Source organism: Saccopteryx bilineata, chromosome 2 (assembly GCF_036850765.1).
Source record: "Saccopteryx bilineata isolate mSacBil1 chromosome 2, mSacBil1_pri_phased_curated, whole genome shotgun sequence".
Classification (NCBI taxonomy): Eukaryota; Metazoa; Chordata; class Mammalia; order Chiroptera; family Emballonuridae; genus Saccopteryx; species Saccopteryx bilineata.
In genome coordinates this window covers 14723371-14745440 of record NC_089491.1, presented here as the reverse complement: position 1 = coordinate 14745440, position 22070 = coordinate 14723371, and the positions used below count along the sequence as shown (strand labels likewise).

At 41.7% G+C, this 22070-nt stretch overlaps 1 protein-coding gene across 1 annotated transcript; it reads right to left on the bottom strand.

Annotated features, from left to right (window-relative positions):
• Positions 1 to 398: 398 nt before the first annotated feature.
• Positions 399 to 21755, bottom strand: PSMD5 (proteasome 26S subunit, non-ATPase 5). The gene is made up of 10 exons (XM_066256367.1): positions 21527 to 21755; positions 17332 to 17476; positions 15704 to 15817; positions 15142 to 15270; positions 13762 to 13871; positions 10698 to 10840; positions 9773 to 9964; positions 7615 to 7724; positions 6719 to 6859; positions 399 to 1500 (listed from the first exon to the last, which is right to left on the bottom strand). The coding sequence occupies exons 1-10, from the start codon at positions 21700 to 21702 to the stop codon at positions 1243 to 1245; spliced, it is 1518 nt and encodes a 505-aa protein (XP_066112464.1). The 5' UTR covers positions 21703 to 21755; the 3' UTR covers positions 399 to 1242.
• Between the last annotated feature and the right edge of the window lie 315 nt (positions 21756 to 22070).

Below are 22070 nucleotides of genomic sequence, written 5' to 3'. Positions count from 1 at the left end.
GTTATAGGCACAAAATCGGCATGAACATGTAGGCTATACATAGAGGCAAGCCTCTGAACTCTATAGAGTTAAATAAAATCAACATCCTAAATGAGATTAAACAAAAGTCGCCTTAAAGAGATAGAATGGTTCTTCCAGGAAGAGCTGGCTGTAGTCTAATTAGTTATGGAAACATGGAAAAAGGAGACTCGGAGATACCAGAGGTGGCAGAAAGCTCAATCCGGAGACAGGAGAATTCCAGGCTCTTGAGAGACATTTTGTTACAGAGTAGGGATGGTTTATCAATGTTACCATGGCTTAATTAAAAGAAGCCTACCTATATTCTGAACTGTAATCTTCTGATAACACTCTCAGGCAGAAACCTCTTAACTAGTGGATGGAGTGTAGAGTACTTTGCCCTTTAAAAAGTAGGGCACTGGAAAACAGGTCAGTACAATTTTCGACAATGAAAAGAAAGTGCATCCTTTCGTTAATTAATAAGATGGCATTAATTGGTTTATACACAGCATCTCTTCTCTTCTGACTGGTGATTAGGAATCCGCTTCTTCTCTGATCAATTCAATATTGATTTGATGGATTTGAAAAATTAAAAGTGAAACCCTCAAGAACAATATAACAATAAAAGCCAGTTTGGGGACCTTTCTGGATTACCATGTTATCATCCCTCCTCCTCCAAAACCACAACAGAGTAAAGTTCACTGATAAAGGGCAAATAAATAAATAAAAATCAAATACTAAAAACATTCTTTAAAGGTATACTTTTTTTAAAAGGAATTATAGTAAAAAAATATCATGAGAGCTTATGAAAAGTATTTATTCTTAGAACAGAGAATATAATTTTAAGATCCCAAATTACTTGTTTTTTAAATAATACTCATATCCAAGACTTTGTAAATGGAATCAGAAGGGGAAAAAAAAGAACCTTGTGAGGAGAAACCATCTGGTTCCATTATTGTTGAAGCAGATTTTAAAATAAGACAGTGAAGTCAATGAAAATTTTCTGGGAGAACAAAACTTCTATCTTCTTGCAAACAATAAGGTAGTCAAATGAATGTGAAAAACATCAGTTTCAATTATGACCAAGTTTGCCTGATCTCTTGGTTCCACACTGTATTTCAATGTAAACACAACAAATGTTGATAATAAAATTGGGTTTCACACTCCACAATTCTGGGGGTAGAGAAGTCTCTGTATGCCTTAGGAGAAGTTTTGGTCCAAAAATGATCCAGACTGTAGCAGAAATCATTCAGCGCCTTCCACTGCTGTTGTGGAAACAGGTTTCACATAGTACGGGCCTTCACTCAGGTAAGTTCTGAGCCTCAAATAATTTGAGCTCCCAAAGACTTCTGCAGCTGTCTTGGAATTGGCAAGTGCTTTTACCAGCTCATATTTGGCATCCTTTGAAGCTTTGTCACGCTCCACAGACCGGTCCATCACATATTCTACAAAACCTGGACTGTTAAACATAAGCTTCTGGGCCCAGGGTTGGTTTGCAATGGCCTGAAATGGAAGGCAGGAAGAATACAATTCCTCTGAGTCTTAAGAAGTTTGTCAGTAGAAAGGCACAATTCTTAGAAAGAAATCTGGCAACATGAACCTTAAAAATGTTAACTTTTGCCTAAGTAAATTTCCCACTGGGAATCTAATTTAAGAAAATAATCTAAATATTTAAAAAACATTTGTATACAAAGATGTTCACTACAGTGTGACAGTTAAAATATAAATGTCTAACAGTGGGGCAATGGGAAAGTAAATTATGGTATACTGCAAAAATAAATAAGTAAACAATAATATTTATAAAAAATGGGCAAATTTCTTACATGAAAAAAAGTAGAACCAAATAATGTATGTGGCATAATTCCAACAGTGGAAAAAAAAGTAGAGAGAAAAGACTATCCTAGGCCCTGGCAGATTGGCTCAGTGGTAGAGCATCGGCCCAATGTGTGAAAGTCCTGGATTCGCTTCCCAGCCAGGGCACACAGGAGAAGCACCCATTTGCTTCTCCACCCTTCCCCTTCTCCTTTCTCTCTCTCTTTCTTCCCCTCCCGCAGCCAAAGTTCCACTGGAGCAAAGTTGGCCCAGGCACTGAGGATGGCTCCATGGCCTCCACCTCAGGTGCTAGAATGGCTCTGGTTGCAACAGAGCAACAGCTCCAGACAGGCAGAGCATCGTCCCTTAGTGAGCGTGATGGGTGGATCCTAGTCGGGCGCATGCAGGAGTCTGTCTCCCCACTTCTCACTTCAGAAAAATACAAAAAGAAAAAAAAGAGAAAGAAAAAGACTACCCTAAAGAAACTCTTACACATGTGCTTAGGATGGTATTTTTGAGAATGTTCATTGTGGCGTAATTTTAACAAATACTATCTAAATCTTCATTTACAGAAAAATGATATATATTGTGGCTAAACAGTGAAATACTAATCACTTTCTAATTGCCTCTCTAGCATAGAAAAATCTTAAAAATGTAACACAGAGGAGAAAAAACAAATTGCAGGATGGGAAGAGCATGATATGATTGACAAAGTTTAAGAATATGTAAATACTGTCATTTATTTAAGGATATATAAACACACAGTAAAGTATAAAATGATTCGTGGGCTTGAAAACCCTCAATTCATGGCAGTTACATCCAGAGAAGCAGGAAAGGGAATGTGATTGTTCATCAATCAATCAATCAATCATCAATAGGTTTGACTTTATGTGATTTTTAAAATGTTTACTACTCAATATTTCCCCAATTTTAAAATAATAAAAAAGCAACTTTTATAATGTTTTAAAAAATCTCATTACTACAACCTGACCAGGCAGTGGCACAGTAGATAGAGCATCAGCCTGAGACACTGAGGACCTAGGTTCACTGAGGACCCCGAGGTCACCAGCTTGAGCACTGGGTCACCAGCTTGAGTGTGGGATCATGAACATGACCCCATAATTGCTGGCTTGAACCCAAAGGTTGCTGGCTTGAGCCCAAAGTCACTGGCTTGAGCAAGGGGCTCTGCTGAAGCCCCCTCAGCCAAGAAACATATGAGAAAGCAATCAATGAACAACTAAGGTGCTACAAGTTGATGCTTTTCAACTCTTTCCCTTCCTATCCCTGCCTGTCCCTCTCTCTTTCAATCGCTTAAAAAAAAAAATCTCACTACTATATTTTAATGAAGAATAAATAGCCAAGTTTACAGCTTAGTTCCTTCCTCTCCAAATGTTTTCTGCAGACAAGCAGAAGTATCACCTGGGAGCCTGTTTGAAATTCAGGATCTCAGGCTCCATCCAGAACCACTGAACCAGAATCTAGATTTTAACAAGAACTTAAACTCTGAGAAACATCGGCCCTGGCCGGTTGGCTCAATGGTAGAGTGCCCACCCGGCATATAGATGTCCCAGGTTCGATTCCCAGTCAGGGTACACCAGGAGAAGCTACCATCTGCTTCTCCACCCTTCTCCCTTCTCTCTCCCTTTCTTCCCCTCCTGCAGCTATGGCTTGATTGGTTTGAGCTAAAGTTGGCCTCAGGCACTGAGGATGGCACTGTGGCCTCTGCCTCAAGTGCGGAAAAAAATGGCTCCACTCCTGAGCAACAGAGCAATGGCCCCAGATAGGCAAAGTGTCGCCTCCTAATGGGCTTTCTGGGTGGATCCCGGCCCGGGCACACGTGGGAATCTGTCTCTCTGCCTCCCCTCCTCTGACTAAAGTAATAAATAAATAAATAACACTTTGAGAAACATCAGCACAATCAACAACAGTTGAGAAGGAGGGTGGGGTGCAATAAAACCAGCTGTCCCACAACTGTAGCCACTAAGTAGAGCATAAGCTGGAAGAGTGCAGGAGGATAATGAAATAATAAAAATACCAAGGCAGGAGCCAAAATGGCCACCACAGTGACTTTTGGCAAGGGTGAAACAGTCTAAAGACAATGTTCTTTTTAGAGAGAGAAGGAGAGGGAGGAAGGAGGAGGCTGAGGGAGGGAGGAGGGCGAGAGAGGTGAGAAGCATCCACTCGTAGCTGTGCCACTTAAGTTGTTCATTGATTGCTTCTAAAGTGTGCCTGGAAGGGGGGGGGGGGGCGCTCCAGCTGAGACAGTGATCTCTTGCTCAAGCCAGCAACCTTGGGCTTAAGCCAGTGACCTTTGGACTCAAGTCAGCAATCATGGAATCACGCTGATGATCTCACACTCAAGCTGGTGACCCTGCACTCAATCTGGATGAGCCCACACTCAAGCTGGTGAGCTCAGGGTTTTGAACCTAGGACCTCAGCATCCCAGGTCCACGGTTTATCCACTGTGCCACCACCAGTCAGGCTAAAAACAATGTTCTTGAAGTTGACAGAAATATTGTATCCTTCAAGACCCAGATGACGAATCACATCCTGTAGGAAGTTTTCCCTCCCTTGTCCCCTCCACTCTCCTTGTTGCCTGCCTCTGCAGGACAAACATGCTGCTTAAGATCCCATTATTAAGATTACTAAAGTGATTACTATATTTCCATGAGCCCAGGTACCATGTAAGTGCTGGGGCTACAAAGATAAATCACATACGGTTCCTATTCTCAATAAACTGTTTAATATGTAGTTTAATAAATATATATATACATATACATATATATATATATTTTGTGTGTGTGTGTGTGTGTGTGTGAGAAAGACAGAGAGAAGGACAAATAGAGACAGACAGGAAGGGAGAGAGATGAGAAGCATCAATTCTTCATTGCAACACTTTAGTAGTTTATTGATTACTTTCTCATGTGCCTTGACTGGGGGTGGGGGGCTTCAGCAGACCGAGTGACCTCTTGCTCAAGCTAGTGACCTTGGGCTCATGCTGGTGAGCCTTGCTCAAAGCAGATGAGGCTGCACTCAAGCCAGTGATTTTGGGGTCTTGAACCTGGGTCCTCTGCATCCCAGTCCGACGCTCTATCCACTGCAACACCGCCTGGTCAGGCAGGTTAATAAACATTTTCAACATAATGTAATAAATATATTTTTATATACAGTGTGTCCATAAAGTCATGGTGCACTTTTGACCAGTCACAGGAAAGCAACAAAAGACCATAGAAATGTGAAATCTGCACCAAATAAAAGGAAAACCCTTCCAGTATTTGTAGATGATGTGGCAGCATGTGCGCATGCGCAGATGACATAACACCATGTATACAGTGGAGCAGCCCACGGCCATGCCAGTCGAGATGTGGACGGTACAGAGGAAAGTTCAGTGTGTTCTGTGGCTCGCTAAATTCGAATCCGTGACCAAAGTGCAACATGAATATCGGTGCGTTTATAATGAAGCACCACCACATAGGAATAACATTACTTGGTGGATAAGCAGTTGAAGGAAACCGGCAGTTTGGTGGAGAAACCCCGTTCTGGTAGGCCATCAGTCAGTGACGAGTCTGTAGAGGCTATACGGGATAGCTCCCTAAGGAGCCCTAAAAAATCTGTGCGTGAGCGCACACCGAACTGCACTGAATAGGTATGAAACTGGGAGAGTTTTCCTTTTATTTGGTGCAGATTTCACATTTCTACCATCTTTTGTTGCTTTCCTGTGACCAGTCAAAAGTGCACCATGACTTTACGGACACATTGTATTTATTCTATATATTTATAGAGAGGTATAATCCTTACCACAACTTAATTATAGAATTGACTATGCAATTATATTTATTGTCTGGGTCCCTCAATAGACAGTGAGCTACACGATACAAAGGTCTTTGTATATTTTCTTCACTACTGTATACCTAGCAGCTAACAAAGACAAACAAAACCCAAACCAAACCAAACCAACAAAAAAAAATCTCAACCAGTATTTGCTGAATGAATAAACACAAAATATGAGAGCCAATATTTCTTTTTATTTTTTTTTCTGAAGTGAGAAGCGTGTAGGCTGAGAGACAGACTCCTGCATGTACCTGATCGGGATCCACCCGGCATGCCCACTAGGGGGCAATGCTCTGCCCCTCTGGGGTGTTGCTCTGTTGCAACCACAGCCATTCTAGAGCCTGGGATGGAAGCCATGGAGCTGTGCTCAGCACCCGGGCCAACTTTGCTCCAATGGAGCCTTGGCTGTGGGAGGGGGAGAGAGAGAGAGAGAGAGAGAGAGAGAGAGAGAGAGAAAGGAGAGGGGGAAGGTTGGAGAAGCAGATGGGTGCTTCTCCTGTGTGCCCTGGCTGGGAATCAAACCTGGGATTTCCACATGCTGGGCTGACACTCTACCACTGAGCCAACTGGCCGGGGCCTGAGAGCCAACATTTCTTAATCTTGTGGGTTTGGGCAAAGTTTACCAAAGAGATATATGAGCTAGTCCTTAAAGGATGAATAAATGTTAACAAGCATGTCAGAGAAGAGTGCTAAAAGCAGAGGTCACACAAAGGTCCAAAGACATGAAGCAAGCAGATTGATATCACTAGAGCATTAAGTGCTAGAAAAGGAATAGCCATACAAAAGCTAAGGAAGGCCAGCCCAGGTCAATAAGGGCTTGCTTGCGGTAGATAAGGAATCTGGAATTAATTCTGTGACCACATAGCACCCTGTGCTCTGCCACAGCACCTAACAGCATTTCCTGAAACAATGTGTATACACATCTGTCTTCCTCATTAGCCTATAGTAATAGCAGAGGCCAGAAACTACTATGCACTTGTGTATATCTGGGACATGGCAGAGGGCCTGGCTCATTTTGAGTACTCATGCTGAACAGGAAGCGTCCCAGAGGGCCCATGGAAGAGAAAAAGATGCCTACCGTGAACACTTTCAAGGCAGCACAGTGTAGTTCAGGAAAGGGTTGATTACTGATACCACGGAACAGCTCCAGTGGGTCCCGAGATAGGGAAGAAAACCAGGATTCTGTCATCCTCAGGAGGTCATCAGTCTGCTGCTCAGGCTGCAGAACAGAAAAGAAGAATCTCAAGACACTTGGAAGTCAGATAACCTGGGTTCTTTTATTTCTTTTCTTTTCATTCTTTTGGTGACAGAGACAGAGAGAGGAACAGATAGGGACAGAGAGGAGGGAGAGATGATAAGAATCAATTCTTCGGTGCAGCTCCTTGGTTGTTCACTGACTGCTTTCTCACATGTGCCTTTGGGGGGTAAGGCTCCAGCAGAGCGAGGGTCCCCTTGCTCAAGCCAGCGATCTTGGGCTCGTGTCTATGATCCCACATTCAAGCCAGCAACCCTGTGCTCAAGCTGGTGAGCCTGCAGTTAAGGCCGATGAGCCCGCGCTCAAGCCAGCGACCTCAGGGTTTCAAACCTGGGTCCTCCACGTCTCAGTCCAATAATCTATCCACTGTACCACTGCCTGGTCAGGCATAACCTGGGTTCTGATAGCATCCTGTCATTAACTTGCTGTTGTGATCTCCACCAAGTCTGGAGCAGTTACCCAAACCCAGCCAAGTTTTTTCCAGGTTTTTTTTGGGATGAGACTGATTAAGCAGTCTCTAGAGTTCACTCCAGTTTTAATACTCCATAACTCCACTTTAAAAATGTCACTAGTCATATAAGAGGATCCTCTTTTACTAAGAGTAAGAAAGATGGCACTGATTTTGTCAACATTTACATTATGTTGACTCATGCAGCTTTATTCTCCTAAACATACCCCACTACCCTCACTAATTTCCTCATGTACTTACTGGTACTTACTGGTAAATAAAGAAGACATGAAATTGCATCCAAACACCTAATTTTGAGCTCTGTTGAAGCATTCTTTGCTTGATATCCTATTCTCATAAGTAAGCGTTCAAATCGAGTTCCTGTGAAGGATAAAGAGATTATTTTTATTGTTGTAAAATACAATATAAAACTTACCATTTTAACTATTTTTAAGCACACAGCTCAGTGGCATTAAGTACATTCACACTGCTGTGCAACCATCACCACCATCCATCTCTAGAACTTTTTCATCATTTTAAATGGAGAGTCCTATTCATTAAACAGTAACTCCCCATTCCCCCTGAATCCCACCCCCGGTAACACTATTCTACTTTCTGTTTGTGTATTTGACTATTTTAGGTACCTTACATAAGCAAAATTATACACTATTTATCCTTTGTGTCTGGCTTATTGGACTTATCATGTCTTTAAGGTTTCTCCATGTTGTAGCATGCATGAGAATTTCATTCACTTTTAAGGCCAAATTGCATTCCATTATATATGTATATAACACATTTTGTTTATCCTTTCATCCATCCAATAAATACTTGGCTTATTTCTACCCTTTTTGGCTACATGAATAATAGTTGTTAATAAACACAGGTGTACAAATATCTATTTGAGTCCGTTATCAATTCCTTTGGGTATATAGCAATAGTGGAATTGCTGGATTATAGGGTTATTCTTTGTTTAATTTTTTGAGGAACGACTAGTATTCCACAGTGGCACACTATTTAGTTCCACCAGATATGTGCAAGGGTAAAACACACGACATAAAATTTCTCACATTCTTTTAACACTTGTTATTTTGTTTTATTTCATTTAAAAAAAAAACTGCCATCTTAATGGGTGTTAAGTGAACAATGAGATTTTTAAAGGCATGCTTTGCTTTTATGTACTATGACCCCTACCAACATAAAAATAAACATGTAGTCAGAGACCAAGTGAGAAGCCTACAACACACATTCTTATGTAATACAGCATATCTAAGTCAAAGTGCAGAGGATTTGGAATCAAAGGACCTGGATTTGAGTAGCAGCTGCCCCACAGTCTGTATGATCTTAGAAAATTTTCTTAACTTCTCTGAGTTTCAGCTACCTTATCTGTAAAATGAGAATAACAATAACATGTTCTTTGAAACATTGTGGAAGGATTTTATATCATAGGTAAAAGCACTTAGAAAAGTATATATGACACTAGTTGTGATACACAGCAGTGTATTAATTTTGAATATATATTTCACAAGGGTTTTAACAGCACTACCTATTATTATTTTGTGTGTTGAATTCACAGTGCTTTCAAGCTACTCATGGATGTTCCATAAAAGTATCCTTCTTAACCTTGTATAACAGATTTTTTTTTTTCTTGACATTACAAATTTAAAAACCTGTCTTGAAATATTCACAATACTGGAAAGTAGCTGTTCTACCCTTTTTATTTTTAATTTTATTATTATTATTATTTTTTTTTTACAGAGAGAGGGATAGACAGGGACAGACAGGAACGGAGAGATGAGAAGCATCAATCATTAGTTTTTTGTTGTGCATTGTAACACCTTAATTGTTCATTGATTGCTTTCTCATATGTGCCTTGACCACGGGCCTTCAGCAGACCGAGTAACCCCTTGCTCGAACCAGTGACCTTGGGCTCAAGGTGGTGAGCTTTTGCTCAAACCAGATGAGCCCTCGCTCAAGCTGGTGACCTCGGGGTCTCGAACCTGGGTCTTCTGCATTCCAGTCCAATGCTCTATCCACTGCATCACCACCTGGTCAGGCTGTTCTACCCTTTTTTAAAATGAGGAAAGAGGCCTATGGTAGTGGAGTAAATAAAATTCAGAAGCTAAGCTAGAGTTAGGACTGGGAATTGAACCCAGGTCTTTCTGACTCCAGCCCATGGTGTTTGCACATGAGTATTACTTAAGGAAGATCTAGAGGGGAAAGACTACTTTGTCCAGCCAACTTAAAAAAAAAAGTTCAGTAATAATTATGAAACTTTTAGGGATAAATCCAAGGTTATGGGAAAAAGACTGCCAATGTAAAAGTAGTTTCTATAATACAATTAATGTACCAGCCAATGAACTTATTTTTTTATTGAATTTTTGTCAAAAATTATGATATCCCTAAAGAAAGTGCAAACAAGTCACACTAACCTGTCTTCTGTAAAACCTGTTTTCCTTCAACATTGGATCCCAGGATTCCAACTGTGTCCACTGCTACACCAATCATGGTGGGGTCCTGACTTTCTGTCATTTCAAAGACTTTTTCCACAAAAACAGGGTAACGCTCACAGATCTGCTGAGGACTATCCATGATGGCCAGGTTTCCAAAAAACTTGACAAATCCTAGAGAAATTTACAAAAATATATTTTAAGAAAAAAGCATAAATCGTGGGTCCCAAGCTTTCTAAGGGGCAGCAATAAACTGCAGGCCAGAACGAGGAGAAAGGTCATGGTACTGCGCTGCCTGGAAATCGGTCCGCGAGGAAGTACTCAACGACCCAGAAAGGGTGGCGCTGAGAGGACACGCAGGTGGCATGGAGCTGGGTCCACACACTGAAGCGTCGTCACACGCGAGAGGGACAACAAAGAACAAGGACCACTGGATACCAATCACAGGAAGGAATTTTGGAGTATTAGGAAGACATTTTAAAACAGATTTTTATCAAAAGTAATCTAGGCTACCTAATGAGGGAATAAATTTCCAATTTCTGGAAGGGCTAAAAAAAAAAAAAATCAACCCTGTCCAAGAACAAGTGGCTGGAGTAGTTCCTACATTAGCTAAAGATTACAACTGTGAAAGTTGATGAATCTGTGAATATACTGTAAATGTCATTCCTAGTGTTTTTACTTATGTTTCTTTTGTCTGAGATGCAAAGGAAACTATCCTGATATTCTAAACAGCAGTATTTCTAAAATATCACAAGCAACAGTGCATAGCTCCCAGGGCAATAGATTCTACCCCATTAAGGGGCTATGGGCTGGGTATTGCTCAAAGGAATAAACTCTGAAGAAGATAACCCCTGACTTCCCGACAGGGATAACCAAAAAAAACAAAACATGCACCATCGTTTCTTACCTGGCAAATAGAAACTAGAGAAAGGGTCTGAATCTGCCCCAACAATTATATTAGAAATCTGATCAATTACTCCTTCTTGAGCAAGGTACTGTCGGCCATGATGAGTATATGCCAGTGATGTCACCATTTCTACACAGGTGGCTCTGAAATACCAAGATTTTGCATATGATTAGCATGGTTTATAAATTGTTTCTTTTAAAAAAAATGTTCTTGTACTGATTTGAGAGACAGAGGAAGGAAGAGGGGAGAGACAGGAACATCCACCTGCTCCTGTAAGTGCCCTGACTGGAGATCGAACCGGCAACCTCTGTGCTTTGGGACGATGCTAACCCACTGACCTATGCTGCTCTAAATTGTCTTCATGTAATTTTATTTAACGCTTCCCACAAAATGTGAAAGGTCCACAATCCTGGTTCTCCTTTTTAGATGAGGGTACAAAGATGAGAAAATTGAAGCAACTTGTCCAGAATCACATTTCTCTTTCAAGGCAGAGTTTAGATTTAAATCTTTACTTAAGAAACTTACAGTTTCTACTATAACATAGCTACCTAAGACATTTTTTTAAATTTATTTTAGAGAGGGGAGAGAGAGAGAGAGAGAGAGAGAGAGAGAGAGAGAGAGAGAGAGAGAAAAGAGGGGAGGAGCAGGAAGCATCAACTTCCATATGTGCCTTGACCAGACAAGTGCAGGGTTTTGAATTGGAAACCTCAGTGTTCTATTGTTGTGTTTTATTTTTGTTTTTTACAGAGACAGAGAGAGTCAGAGAGAGGGATAGACAGACAGGAACGGAGAGATGAGAAGCATCAATCATTAGTTTTTCGTAGTTGTTCATTGATTGCTTTCTCATATGTGCCTTGACTGCGGGCCTTCAGCAGACCAAGAAACCCCTTGCTGGAGCCAGCGACCTTGGACTCAAGCTGGTGAGCTTTTGCTCAAACCAGATGAGCCCTCGCTCAAGCTGGCGACCTTGGAGTCTCGAACCTGGGTCTTCTGCATCCCAGTCCGAAGCTCTATCCACTGCGCCACCGCCCGGTCAGGCAACCTCAGCGTTCTAGGTCAACGCTTTATCCACTGCGCCACCACAGGCCAGGCTCTTCTTAAGATATTTAAAATAAATTTTTTATTTTATACTGAAATGTCAAACATAGACAAAAGTAAAAAGAACTAAACATCAAGCCCCGGGTACCCATAATTCTGGTTGTATAGTTATTAAGATTATTCTTTACTCATTTTATCTCTCTTTTTCTCCACTTTTTGCTGAATTATTTTAAATAAAATTTTCCATTGATTTTAAAGAGGGGGAGGAGGGAGGAAGAGAAGGAGAGAGGGTGAGAGGGAGGGAGGGCTAGAGGGAAGGGAAGCTCAACTCGTTGTTACACTTAGTTATTCCACTTAGTTATGCACTCATTGATTGCTTCTCATACGTGCCCTGACCAGGGGGTCAAGCTCCCAATCTTGGCACACCAGGACAATGCTTTATCTACTGAGCCGTCTGATCAGAGTCACTGAATTATTTTAAGCAAATTCTAGTCACATTGCCATTTACCCCTGCATACTTTAGTATACATCTCTAAAAAAAGAATATATTCTTACACAATTATAACACCTTTACCACATATTAAAAAATTAGTAATAATTCTTTGGTATCACCTAATATTCATCATGATCAAATTTCCTCAATTAACTAAAAAATTATTTCCATAGTTGATGCTAAGGTATTGATGTTAAAGTATTTAAGTGACTATTTGCAGTTTTTTCTATGTCACAAAATCTGATACATAATTAAAAAGAATTAACAAAATTAATTATTTCTTTATAATGAATGTTCTGAAACAGTGTAACTGGTGACTATGCATATGAGTTTTCACAATTTCAGTTACATCTGCAGAACACAGGATAACTAGAAAAGCATTTAAGAAAAAGAAAACAAAACCCTACACAAGATAGTACTATTGTATCAGCAAAATACTTAAAGCACACCCAGGGTTCAACTGTGAGGATATATTAGTAAACTATGGAATATCAACAAAAAAACATTTGACAAATATGAAGAGAGTCACGATATATAGAGGTGGGAGTGAAAATATTTCTTTGAGGACCTATGTCAGTCATTGTATTGGTCTCTAGGGTGAATGCACTTAATTCTCACATTATATTCTTTATAGATAGATTTGTCATTGTTCCATTTACATGAGGAAACTTGAGGTGCAAAATGGGCACATCAATTTGTCCAAGGTTAAATAGCTAATAAGTAGAGATGCATTTAAACCCAAGTCTTACTCACTTTCAAAAGTCTGTGTTTTTCTATCATGCTGTAGTGCTATATTATTTAACAATGCCAAAACATGTGTATGATAGCACATTAAGTAATGTATGTAACATGGCAGTTATCATGGGACTGCAACTTTTCATTGGCAGGCATGTATGCCTAATAACAGGGAACACAGTTGTTCAAAACTAACAATAAAAATCAAATACAGGCGGTGGTCAGTTGGCTCAGTGGTAGAGCGTCGGCCTGGCGTACAGGAGTCCCGGGTTCGATTCCTGGCCAGGGCACACAGGAGAAGCGCCCATCTGCCTCTCCACCCCTCCCCCTCTCCTTCCTCTCTGTCTCTCTCTTCCCTTCCTGCAGCCAAGGCTCAGTTGGAGCAAAGTTGGCCCGGGCGCTGAGGATAGCTCCGATTGCAGCAGAGCAACGCCCCAGAGGGGCCGACCATCACCCCCTGGTGGGCATGCTGGATGGATCTCGTGGGAGTGCATGTGGGAGTCTGTCTGCCTGCCCCCCCACTTCTCATTTCAGAAAAAAATAAATAAATACACACACACAAAAGAAAATGAAAAGAAAAAAGCAAAAGTAGCTATATTGTCATATAGGGCTTCCTAAGTTCCCATATGATGTCATAATGTCACTTGAGCAATTCCCTAACGGCTGCTTCTTCAGTATATACATTTGTCATGAGATTGCAACCTAGGCACAAGCTCCACTAGGGAAGACAAGTTCCAAGTTTGTATTTGATCATCAAAGGAAGACGTTCTGCTCTAAGAATTCTCTCAGCCAACGTACCTGACCAGCACATCCTCACCAGTCAGTTCTCTGAGGAGCTGGGTCACCAATCCACTGGTGGTACAGTAGTTTAAAGATTCTGGTGACACAGAAGAAATCTCCACTATTAGCTAAAAGAACAGAAAAAGCAGAAAGGTCAAAACAGCTCTAAACTTGTTAAATCTTGTTTTAAGTTAAATGCAGGTCTAGGTACTTTATATATAATAGATGAATTTTAAAAAACCTATTTGTCTCCACAAGTAGGAAAATTTCATTGAATTTATAAGTGATTACTTTGGCACCGAAACACTTGATCATATCTCAGTATAATATATGCACTTTTTACAAAATAAGTCATCAATTAAGGTACGAAAGCCTGGCCCTGGCCGGTTGGCTAGTGGTAGACCGTTGGCCCAGTGTGTGGATGTCCTGGGTTCGATTCCCAGCCAGGGCACACAGAAGAAGCATCCATCTGCTTCTCTACCTCTCCCCCTTTGTCCCCCCACTTTCTTCCCCTCCTGCAGACATGGCTTGATTGGAGAGAGTTGGCCCCAGGGGGCTGAGATTGGCTCCATGGCCTCCACCTCAAGTGCTAAGATAAGCTCAGTTGCTGAGCAACAGAGCAATGCCTCAGATGGGCAAAGCATCATCCCCTTGTGGGCTTGCTGGGTGGATCCCGGTTGGGGCATATGCAGGACTCTGTTTCTCTGCCTCCCCTCCTCACACTGAATAATAAAAAAAAAAGGTATGAAAGCCTGAATCAGCAATGACAAACAGATTCAGGGAGAAGAGGGCTTGGGACTTTGCCTTTACAAACCCCAATAATTAACAGTTCAATAGAGGAAAATGAGCCAGGAGACTTAGAAGAAACAGAGACACAGAGGGAAAATCAGGATAACTTGTATCAAGGCATGCAAAGTAAGGAAGTGTTTTAAAGAGTGAATTAAACTGTAGAGGATTTGTTTTAAAAATGTAGCCTATTAACTGTGTGGCATTGGGTCAATTACTCAACAGCAAGGTTAATGATAATGATGGATAGCGTTTACTGTAATAACTAAAGACAATACATGTGAGGATTTAGCACAGTGCTCAGTATAAAGCTGGTGCGAATGAGAGCCATTTCTTCTTCCTACTATTACAACAATTAAAATTTTCAAAGTCTAGTTTCAATGGTATCTCCCCTATAATAGTACTTAATAAAGCAAGTACACTGTATACATATTTTTATATGACTGTCTCACATACTAGGCAGGCAGTTCATCCCTATATTCCCAGTATCTAGTATAGGGACTAACAAAGACTCATACTCAATAAATGCATGTTAAATGAGTCAGCTTGCCTCTCAAAGTAAGTCTTTCTGCATTCTAAATTGTAAACATTAGAAAGTGTGCTTTGTCTTACCTCATAGACCCTGTATCGAACAATGTCATTTGTTTTCATTACAGTTTTCAAATCATCCAGCAGATTGCTTTCAAATAAAGCCTCCAGTCCAGCTTGGGTCAGTGATATTCTTGACAAGGATTTAATGGCCTTATAAGAAAGAAAATTATCCCATAAGTCATAAAAATACAAAATACTAAAATCTACTTCATAAGATTGATGTGAAAATTAATGGAATGCACCTTTTCCAATGAGCACTCACTATGTTTTAGCTATTACTACTTATAATTGAAAAAAAATACATTGTATTCTCAATAGAAAATAATCATTTATGTTTTGCTTCTTAAGAAGTAACCCAATGGAAGCCCCATGGTGGATAATTTAGATATGTGCATTATAGGAAACAGAAGAAGTTTACTAGTACTTGACACTATTTATTTGATACCATCTGTATGAAGCTGAAAACTCAATTGCACAAACCATCCCTTTTAATTCTTCTCCCTTCAACCCAGAAATCCTTCCTTTGTCTCTTAGGACACCAACATCTCTGCATGTTTTAAGCTGATGGTTCTAGCTGACTTACCGCTTTAGCTACAGATAGATTCTCTCCACCAATACAATAAACGATTTGCTTTAATAATTCAGGATTATTTAGAATCTCAGTCACAGCATCAGAATTTTCAACAATTCTTCCAACCTGAAAGAAAAATAACAATTAGAAATATTCTTCCACAGTGGATGGAGCATCAGCGACCTCCTGGGTTTTGTCCCTGGTCAGTCAAGTCACAAATGAAAAGTGACCATTTGTTTCTCTTTCCCTCCTGCTCCCCCTTCTCTCTCTCTTCCCCTGTCACAACCAGTGGTTTGATTGGTTAGACAGAGCATCAGCCCTAGGTGGTGAGGGAAGCACCGGTGGTTTGAGCATCGGCCTCAGGCACTAAGGAAAGCTCGGCTGATTTGAGCATCAGCCCCAGACAGGGGTAGTGGGATGGATCCCGGTTGGGGTGCAAGCGGGAGTTGCTCTATCTCCCCTCCTCTCACATAGGAAAAAAAAAGAAAAAAAAAGATATACTCTTCTAAGGAGGGCAACAGGGGAACACTAAGGTCAAATTATCTTAGTAAAGTATCAATACTTTCCCCAAATGGTAGCGTGTTTTGATTACCAGGGTGACAAGTTATGGCCTTACTTTGTTGGTTTAGTGACCTTTACGACAGAACTTCAATCAGGTCACGGCAATTAAGATTTAACACAGCAATCTTTTTCTCTAGACTAGAAGCTCCTTTAAAGAAAGAACACTAAGGTCAAATTACCTTAGTGTGCGTTATTTTAAGAATTACTGAATACAACTGTAACACAAGCCATTAAAAACTTCAAATGACCCAAATTCATTAAAGTAAAAAATACATGGCATCCTCACATCTTTGAAAAGGAAATAAAAGGGGGTAAAGAGCTGAGACACCTCAGTGAACGAAAACAATAAAAATCCTAGTCCTATCCATTTGTAGCTGCACTGAAACCCTGGGCAAATTAAATAACTTCTCTGAGCCCAATTTCTTGTCTGTGAAATGGGAATACAACACAAGTGTAGGATAGTAATGAAGATTAAAGGAGACTAAATAGGTAAAGCACGCAATACTGTGTCTGGCACATAAATGATAAATTGATACTTTCCCCAATTTGTTGAATAAACAAATCAGAGGAGAAAAGGAAAAAACAGTAGTTGAATACCTATTGGATAAACTAATTGCTGGGCTTCTAACATTCTCAGTAACTGTTCTCCAGCCAAATGGTAGCATGTTTTGATTACCAGGGTGACAAGTTACTGCCTTACTTCGTTAGTTTAGTGACCTTTACGACAGAACTTCAATCACGCCATGACAATTAAGATTTAACACGGCAATCTTTTTCTCTAGACTAGGAGCTCCTTTAAAGAAAGAAATAGGCTTTATTCATCTTGGTAGCTCTAATGGCATATGATACAGTGCCTCACATATAAAAGTAACTCAGTATTTGATGAATGAATGATGCCGATGGTACTTAGAACTTCTTCCTTTAGCTTGTATCCTAGTTAGCTATGTACATTAGCATAGATGACACTCCCTAGGGGCAGAGAAAAATCACATTTTCTTCATCTTTCTGTATAGAGCGTACCCAAGAGCAAGTGGTCACTAAGTATTGGATCTCTTATTAAGTGCTAGCAAATTTCATACCTGGGATAGAGTGAGGATTTTTACAGAATCATCGGGGTGAGTCAGTCCCCTCTGCAGCTCAACCCTGAGGTTCCGGGCCACGTGAACTGGCTCCACAGCTTGAAACAACCTCTCCAGAATGGATACACACAAAGTAGTCTTTTCCCTAAAGAAGACACCATAGACTTCATTGGTTCATGTCCTGCCAGGTAGAAAAAAACCTAGTATCTGAAACCTGGCTCAATGAGGATCTCCACACACTTCTCTTCAAAACACCAGCTTCTACTTTAACATTAAATGTCTACTAAACATTTACTAAGTGTTAGGTTATCAAAGGAGGGATACAAAAGGCCTAAAGAGTTACTAAGAAAAAAAAAAGTTACTAAGAAATTTACTTATGCATCTGTGCACAGATGGGCAGAGACGCTAGTGGTGTCAGCAGCGAAGATGAAAAGCCTCAGTCAGGGTAGGACTGTGTTTGGCTGCGTTTCTCGCGGCAGGGGGAAAACTTCTGTTACCTGTGGCAACTGAACAATGGAGGGGGGTAGTGACTGGTGGCCAAGTAACAGAAGGTTCAGTCAGTGAAGGGGGAGGTAACTAGCTAGCAGAACGTCTGAGGGTCAGGCGGAGGTGAGACATCAATCAGATTGTTCAGGTGGAGAGCCAGGGGAACTGCCCGGCCATCAGGTCACCTGAAGTTCAACCTGGCTAGTAAATTGCAATTTTTTTTTTTTTTTGGCATGACAGAGACAGAGAGAGAGAATCAGAGAGAGGGACAGATAGGGACGGACAGACAGAAAGGAGAGAAATGAGAAGCATCCATTCTTTGTTGTGACACCTTAGTTGTTCATTGATTGCTTTCTCATATATGCCTTGATGGGGGGGGGGACTACAGCAGAGCAAGTGACCCCTTGCTCAAGCCAAGGACCTTAGGCTCAAGCCAGCAACCTTTGGGCTCAAGACAGTGACTGCTGGGTCATGTCTATGATCCCACACTCAAGCCAGTGATTCCGTGCTCAAGCTGGCGACCTTGGGTTTTCGAACCTGGGTCCTCTGCATCCCAATCTAATGCTCTATCTACTGCGCCACTGCCTGGTCAGGCAAAATTTACCATCTTAACCATTAAAAAAATATTTTTTCCACTGAGAGGAAAGGGGAAAGGAGGAGGGAGAAGAGTAAGGGCAGAGAAGGAGGGGCGGGGGGAGGGAGAAGCATCAACTTCTTGTTCCACTTTGTTGTCAACGACCCTGGGGTTAAGCCAGCAATCCCAGTTCAAACCAGTGACCTCAAGATCCAGCCTGTGACCCTGGGATTCAGTGCCACCACTGGTCAGAGGATACCTTTGTTACCTTGATTGTGGTGATGGTTTCATGGGTATATACATTTCAAAACTTGCCAAATTGTACATTTTATTATGTGTAGTTTATGTAAGTAGTAACTCAAATGTTTTTTTAAAAAGCAACAGTAGGTTAAACTTAATAGTGCAAAAATTTCAGGACACATGTGGCCCTTTGGTATCAAAAAGCCAAAGAGTTAGTAATGTATAATCAGTTTTGACTTTCATGTTGTAAAGCAGTTATCTTAGGACATAATTTCCTTCACAAAAACTCCTGTCAAGATTCTAGATTTACATTTATTAGATCAGATACCTATGTGGTTTGTCAGAGTAACAGCAACGTATCTGGAGACTGCCAATCTATCTAGAGAATTACTTCCACAAGTTACAATTGCTATATACTGTGTACCTAGTTCTAAATTACCCTGCCTTTAAATGTCCAGTAAAATTGTTTCCTAGAGGCCCTGGCCAGATAGTTCAGTTGGTTAGAGCATCTTCCCTGCTATGCCAAGGTTATGGGTTCAATACCTGGTCAGGGCACACATAAAAATCAACCAATGGAACAACAAATCGATGTTTCTCTCTCCCTTTCTCTCTCTCTAAAAAAAAAAAAAAAAAAAATTGTTTCCTAGAACACTGCTCCTTCTTCATTCAGCAAACCACCTCCCCCCACCGACCTTATTCTTCAACTGCCCTTCATTCCAGAGCCTACTGCATCACTGGTAGAAAGACCTAAGTTTCTTCGTCCATAATTTAAGTAGTTGGATTAGGTGGTCGCTCTAAAATTACTGAGTCTAATCTTTTACAGGGCATGTATTATATTATCTGCTACGTCCTAGGAGGGATACAGAGATGGACAAAATATGGTCCCACCTTCAAATAATTTACAAACCAGAAATAAACACATACACACTATAACCAAAAGGCAATAGTGGCAAGTATCATTAACAGAAGTAGTGATAATGTCCTTCAGGAGATCTGAGGACCAAGCACTGGCAACTGGAGTGTCCAGGAAAGACTTTTTGGAGGGGATGGCACTTCACCTGGGCCTTAAAGCGTGGACAGAATTTGGAAAGGGAGAGGGCGTTTCAGTTAGAAGAACTGGCATGAACAAGGGTAAGAAGGTCATGGTCAAGGGAGTGTAAGTGGTACCCCCATATGGTAGCTTCAGCAGATGAAACATGGGCTGAGGAGGAGAGGGAAAAGAGGCGGCTGAAAAAGTATGCTGTAAGGGCCCACATGCCAGACAGAAGTTACAAGATTCGCTGTAAGCAGTGGGAAACCACGGAAAAGATGCGAGCCAAATGAATTGAGCTCGCGGTGCTTGCAGAATAGGGAGGACAGGCTAGAAAAGGGAACCTTGAGGTAGTAAGTCACGAAGGCAACAGATGTAGCAAAAGGGAGAAATTAAGGGCCTGAATTCAAGTGGACTAGTAAGTGACGTTCTATAAGCCGATCTGAATAATGTGAACTAATGGATATAAGCCGACCTGAGTAATGTGAACTAATGGATATAAGCCGACCTGAGTAATGTGAACTAATGGATTTGATGAAAGGAAAACACATATGGAAAAAGGGAGGAATCTTACGTCAGAGCCAAGAAAGCCTTCCTGGAAATCATCCACTGTGGACACATTGATTCGTTACATTTTCAAGTAGAAAATTTCTCTATCACAAGTATTTTTACTCTTCCACAAAGTGCTTTTAAGTCAAACACTACAGACGTGAATGAAATGAAAATCTGCCATCCTATCATTTAAGTCCCACCTCCATATTAATAGCTTTTCCTGTATCAGATATTTCCAATTTATACCGACCTGTGGGGGATAGGAAGGAGGCTGTAATCCTTTTCCAGATTACTCCTAATGGAACTACAAACTACTATAGTTTTTTCATTCAACACAGAGATCTTTCCAGGTCCACTTATATAGATTTACCTCAACTTTTCAAATAGCTACATAATGTCACACGGTAACATTATCAAAATTTAGAATCCTTTTTTAATGGATATTTAGGTCTCCATTTTAAATTTTATTTTTATTTTTTTATTTTTTGTCAGAGACAGAGAGAGAGTCAGAGAGAGGGATAGACAGGAACGGAGAGATGAGAAGCATCAATCATTAGTTTTTCGTTGTGCGTTGCGACTTCTTAGTTCATTGATTGCTTTCTCATATGTGCCTTGACCGCAGGCCTTCAGCAGACTGAGTAACCCCTTGCTGGAGCCAGCGACCCTGGGTCCAAGCTGGTGAGCTTTTTGCTCAAACCAGATGAGCCCACGCTCAAGCTGGCGACCTCGGGGTCTCGAACCTGGGTCCTCCCACATCCCAGTCCAACTGCTCTATACACTGCGCCACCACCTGGTCAGGCTACTCCAGTTTTTTGATGTCACTTTCTGCTCAAATATTCCTGTGTATACGTTTTGCGATCGACTAAATTCTGCATGTTAAATTCCTGTAACAGGAATCACCGGGTCAAATGCTACGTGGATCTAAAATGTTGGTGGGACTTGCCAAATGATCCCGATACGGCCGCTTTTTCAGAGGAGGAAACAGTCAAGCACTTGCACACAGGACTGTTGACACTCCCTGTAGACGGGCGACCTTGCCTTCCCCCCTCAATTCCTACTGCAAGGGTGGGAGCAATGCGGCCAGGAGATAGATGGTCAGGGGCCCAGCTCCGAGTCCGGACTTGAACCCCATTTTTTTTTGCCTCTCAGCCTAGGGTTCTTCCCTCTCTGAAATTTCGGCTGGTTTTTAAAATTTTTATTTTTAACCTTCATTCACGACGGGGAAAGCCCTCCCTTCATCCTACCCGCCCCCGTCTCCATACATGAGGGGGTGTCTCCCTCGCCCACCCCGTTAAGCTGCCGGGTCCTCTCACCGATGGTTCTCGTTGAGCAAGGAGAAAACTGGGCCAAGGCGGAGTTCCGCCGCGTGCTCGCGGAGCTCGGTGAGCGGAACCGCCTGCAGCACCGACTGAAGCGCGCGCAGCTCCTCCAGTGGCGCTTCCAGCCGCGACACCTCTCTCAACAAGGCCAGCGCCTGGTCCGCCATCATGCCCCCACCCTCAGGGGCTCGCCAGACTCCAGCGTGCTTCTCCGAGTCTCGCGAGATCTGATGAACGCGGCCTCCCTTCGACGAATTTTGGCTGCTACTGCGAACTGTCCGGTCTCCCCAGCAGCAAGGCGGGGCTGGCGGACAGCGCCGCGCTCGAGGACTGCAGAACCTCGCGAGATGTAGGTCGGTTAGGGCCGAACCCAACAGTTGTTAGTGTTTGCGGGGTCGCAGTCGGGCTACAAGTTAGGCGCCACTGAATTGGTCGCGCAGTCTTAATTTTACGGTCGGTTTGCGCCTGTTCAGTGCGAAGGTTCAACGAATGCCTGGCAAACGGAGTAGTGAGAATGAGATCCGGCGGAAGGTTGAGC

Bases quoted from the DNA above. Each gene is read 5' to 3' on its own strand.
- PSMD5 (XM_066256367.1), bottom strand. From the start codon at position 21,702: ATGATGGCGGACCAGGCGCTGGCCTTGTTGAGAGAGGTGTCGCGGCTG. The intron at 7,725-9,772 runs GTTAGTGTGACT...TATCCTTCACAG, and splicing joins ACAGGTTTTACAGAAGACAG to GAACTCGATTTGAACGCTTA. The intron at 6,860-7,614 runs GTAAGTACCAGT...TCTGTTCTGCAG, and splicing joins CATGTCTTCTTTATTTACCA to CCTGAGCAGCAGACTGATGA.